Below are 4,641 nucleotides of genomic sequence, written 5' to 3' on the forward strand. Positions count from 1 at the left end.
AAGTCAATGGAACAAAGTGGAATTATTTCCCCACCAATTTAAGTGAACTCAAAACAACTGAATTAATACTTCAACAATTCATTTGTATAAACTAGATTAAAGGGAAGTCAATGAGTAAGCTAGAGTTATGACCTTACATTACCTTACAGTTCCAACATGAGCCTTTTCAAAGGAGCCCCTCCCTTTTTAATCACCTCCCTGATACAAGCTGTAGAACCCAGAGCGAGATCTGTGTCATCACACTTCACCCTATTGGTTTAGAGTGACAGTTGGTAAGGAATGCTTTTCCTGGTTTAACTGCACCGTAGAATGGGAGTATGTTTGATTTGTATTTAAGGTATCCTTTTACTCACCAGCCAGCAGATACCTTCACCTCCTGCAAGAGTTTGTTTGCAAGAAAAATGAAGTGGAATATTTTCTCAGTTGTAAGGTATGTGTCTCATGTTTCAATTTGCTTTTATTATCTGGTGATGGAATTATTTCCAATTAATAAACAAATATTAAATATTGGTACATTTCATTACGACTGACAATAAAACATTAATTATTAATTAAAGGATCAGTTTCCCTTGTAAGGCCTGAGGATTATTCAGAGCGACCGGGGACATCGTTTCTGGACATACGGTGTTTTTCCTAATTTAACTTTTAAATTTGCTGTATCCATCAAAATTATTTTTTTCCCAGTTTTTTTTTTTTTAATTGGGAAAATTGGATAAGGAGATAATAAAAACTGTAGAATAGCCCTCCCACAACACATAGAAGGTATGTACAATAAAGTACGAGTTTTAAGGTAAATATTTTTGAGTAACATCAAAGACCAGAGTTTCTCACAAGACTTAACATTACTTTCACCATGTTCTTCAGCACTTGTTCTCTTTTTATTTTTTTGCTTTTGCATTGTTTTAGTGGCCTCAAGGCAAGGAGTGGCGCAATCTCCTGCTGTTTTTTGTTGCTTGTTGTCAGCGTGACTTTATTTTTGAGGTGAGTAAAATAGTCATCATTATTGCTCTTAAAGACCTATATGAGCACATATTCCAGCCTATTTGATTAATTTTCAAGAGTCACTAAAAAGGATTTCCTTCTAGTCTCATGCAGATCATCGTCCCTGCGGACTACCTGCCGGTGGCCAATGGAAAATTGCTGAGACAGAGCATCAATTTAAACAACACACTTAACTTTGGGTAAGAGATCTCTTTAGTTTTGTCTGCAAAGACTGAGAAATGAAGGAAATGTATCTGAAGGGCATTGCCACACACATAGCCCAACGGCTGTCATAGAGAGATTGATGCAAATGATAACTGCACAACAATAAGATCTGTGATTAATATTTACACATATAACATTTGAGATGACAAAACCAAAAATACTTTACAACGTCTTGATTTCTTCCTTCGTAAACGTGGGTAAACACGCTAAAAATAGGTGATAGACTCCTTTAATGTGCTATCTGTATTTTGGCAGTTCATGGTCCCAAAGAACAAAGAGCAGGCAATCCGGATGTTTGTGCACCTTGGAAAAGATCTGTTCAGCCAGGAGTTGTAAGGCCCCACCAACACAGGCCTGAAGTGGGATGTAAATCAGGCAGGGTAAAGGAGGCAAGCCCCCGCTGTGAATAAAACAGTTTGCATTCATCAAAAGGTTTACATACAGTGTTGCCAACTCCTCAGTAAGTAAAGTAGCTATTGGCTGTCCTAAAAGTCACCAATTTGCATAACTGTAAAAAGTGAGTAAAAAACCCCCTAAATATGTTTAGAACAAATTAACTTTCTTCTGTTCATTCTTTTTTATTTTGCCATTGAAATAGGCCATCACTTTTTATGTACCCCATTGTTAATCCCCGTCATAACGGAGGCATTGTCAGTCCGTATACACAGGAGTTTCTCATTTTTAAAAGACATTTACATCCACATCCCACTATGCAAGCCAGGGCGGGATCAGCGGCGGCTTTGCGCATGCGCGATTCATTTGCAGTCTGGACGCGGAGAGTGTGCGTCTCCTCTCTGCTCTGACTGCAGCTGGGACTGCTCCGCGAGGTTACTGTGAGACTGATCGCCTGTGAGTGGTTTGGGACGGCGGAGGGGCTCACGGCAGCACCCGCTGCTCGTTGAGGACAGTGACTGCAGAACAACACGTGCTTTCACGTCAGAATCTCCAAAACACCAGAAAAGTCGCTATATTTGTCGCTAGTAGCTTTGACAAAAAAAAGTCGCCAAGAGGATCTGGAAAGTCGCCAGATTTAGCTAGAAAGTCGCAAAGTTGGCAACACTGGTTTAAGTGAGGACCGTACGTTTTCGTGAGTTTTCGGGAGAAGTCTGCTTGCTTTGTGAGAAGCAGCAGTTTTAAAACTCCTCCCCATATGGCTGTTTAACATATATCTTAGTTTTCATTTTCTATTTCAGGGCAAGACCACAGGTTCAAACAATCACATCCTGGAAAGCTCCTATCATCTGGGAAGGGATGTTTGACCCCAATCTTTTCGACCAAAAACACATCCAAAGCCAGTCATCTGTGGCCCTCACCGTGTTCGCTGTGGGAAGGTTTGTTTCTCCTGTGATCGTGAAAATACCAGCACTTCTACACTAGCATTTCAGTCTGGATCTGGTAGCACTTAGTATTATGAACACTTATTACAAACCTGAGTGGAGATAAAGAAATCCTGAATCCACATGAACAAGATACAGCTAGGTCAGTTGGGACTGAATAACAAACTGTAAAGGAAGGAAGGAAACAGTGTGAGAAGACACTGTATTGTGTGGCATTAAGCCTTACTAAACATGGATGGTAGTAGAGGTGCGATGCGTGATCATTTTTTTTCAACATTTTACTTCACATTCAATACGTCATACCACTTTTTTCCCTTTTTTTCACAACATTGTTGTCTAACAATAGTGCATTTCAATATGAAAAGCATCATGGAAATGTAACACACATGACAGCAAACCTGCAGAAATAGAGGGATGGAGGACAACTGAGGTTGAGTTCAAGCTCAAAGTAATGACCGTAGTGTTAAAATAAAAGATCAGCAAACGTGAGCACATGTCTCATGTCTCAAATAATGCAATATATCCTCATACAACGGTTCGTATGTTATCTTACGGGAAAAAAAAAGTTTTTGTGCGTTTTCCTACTAAAGCTAGCAACACATGTTACATGCATACTCTCTTTTCAAAATAAACGTCCGTCTTCACGGGAAACAACATAGTTAGGTTTAGGCAGAACAACTACTGAGTTAGGTTTAGGAAAATATCGTCGTTCGGGTTAAAGTAACTAAGGAAGTGCCATTACTGAAGTACGCAAGCTACGTGACAAATAAATTCGGACACCCGAGAATTACGGCGCATCATTTACGAATTATGTACGAAGTACGAATGGTGGATGAGAACAGCCTGAATATTGACATAAAAAACATAACCGTGTATTCTGGCAATTTTTTGTCATGTTTTTCTAATCATAATAATTGTTTATCTCTCCGTCTCTACCTAAGGTACCTAGATGCCTACCTCGGAACTTTCATTACCTCTGCAGAAAAACATTTTATGTTGGGATTAAAAGTGACATATTACGTGTTCACGGATCAAGCAGATAAGGTGCCGGTCATCGAGCTTGGTCCTCGGCGAAGCCTGAAGGTTATCCAGGTGGAAAAGCACTCCAGGTGGCAGGACATCTCTATGATGCGCATGAAAACTATATCAGAGGCCATAGAATCAGAGATTCGTCCCCACTGCAATTATGTCTTCTGCTTTGATGTGGATCAGGAGTTTAAGGGAAGATTTGGCTCAGAGGCTCTGGGGGATTCTGTGGCTTTACTACACGCGTGGTATTACAAACTTCCAAAGGATAAGTTCACCTATGACAGAAACCCCAAATCCAAAGCATATATGGAAACCGGAGATTACTACTACCATGCTGCTATCTTTGGAGGCTTGTGTGAAAATGTGAAGGATTTGGCAGATTATTGCTTTCTGAGTATCATGGAGGACAAACTAAACAATGTGGAGGCTTTGTGGCATGATGAGAGTCATCTAAACAAGTACTTTTGGCTTCACAAACCAAGCAGGCTGGTCTCACCCGAGTACTGCTGGGACCCGGTTATCATTGAGAAAAGGGACATAAACGTCACCCGCCTAATATGGGCTCCAAAACATTATGACACACTTCGTACTCGGTAGAGTGGCGAGAAGAAACAACTTTCCTGAAAATCCAACTCATGTAAATATGAATGGTTGTTTTTGTGTATAAGAATGTGTAACAAGGATTATGCTGACAAAAGACATGTCAAAAAAGATGTCTTCAGTAAATGTTTTTAAACAAAATAATTGTACCTGTAAATTCAGATTTGTTCATATGTTGTGTTGTTCAAATATTTAAACCAAGTGATGTACCATGTTTTATATCTACTACCTCTGGTTGAGAAAAAGAAATAGAAGTTTATGAGAACATTTTTTCAAGTCTTCTTCAATGCAGCATGATGTTCATTTAGTCAATTATGGTCCCGTTTACAGTAAAAAAGACGACAGAAGAGGGTATGGCTATCTTGTGAGTGACATTGCTACCACGGCGTTGTCCGGTCTGGGAGTTGTCCATGTTTCGACTTTAACCCTTTCACAGTACGTTTTTAGTTCATGAAAGGTAATTGTGTAA

At 39.7% G+C, this 4,641-nt stretch overlaps 1 protein-coding gene across 1 annotated transcript; it reads left to right on the forward strand.

Annotated features, from left to right (window-relative positions):
- Positions 1 to 222: 222 nt before the first annotated feature.
- Positions 223 to 4,169, forward strand: LOC142934260 (N-acetyllactosaminide alpha-1,3-galactosyltransferase-like). Its single transcript, XM_076078771.1, has 3 exons — positions 223 to 1,181; positions 2,400 to 2,537; positions 3,485 to 4,169. Exons 1-3 carry the CDS (start codon positions 1,090 to 1,092, stop codon positions 4,167 to 4,169), a joined length of 915 nt encoding a protein of 304 aa, XP_075934886.1. The 5' UTR covers positions 223 to 1,089.
- The last annotated feature ends 472 nt before the right edge of the window (positions 4,170 to 4,641 follow it).

The sequence above is a fragment of the Anarhichas minor genome, unplaced genomic scaffold, assembly GCF_050575085.1.
Source record: "Anarhichas minor isolate MPS153535 unplaced genomic scaffold, ASM5057508v1 ptg000067l, whole genome shotgun sequence".
Classification (NCBI taxonomy): Eukaryota; Metazoa; Chordata; class Actinopteri; order Perciformes; family Anarhichadidae; genus Anarhichas; species Anarhichas minor.

Bases quoted from the DNA above. Each gene is read 5' to 3' on its own strand.
- LOC142934260 (XM_076078771.1), top strand. From the start codon at position 1,090: ATGCAGATCATCGTCCCTGCGGACTACCTGCCGGTGGCCAATGGAAAA. The intron at 1,182-2,399 runs GTAAGAGATCTC...TTTCTATTTCAG, and splicing joins AACAACACACTTAACTTTGG to GGCAAGACCACAGGTTCAAA. The intron at 2,538-3,484 runs GTTTGTTTCTCC...TCTCTACCTAAG, and splicing joins ACCGTGTTCGCTGTGGGAAG to GTACCTAGATGCCTACCTCG.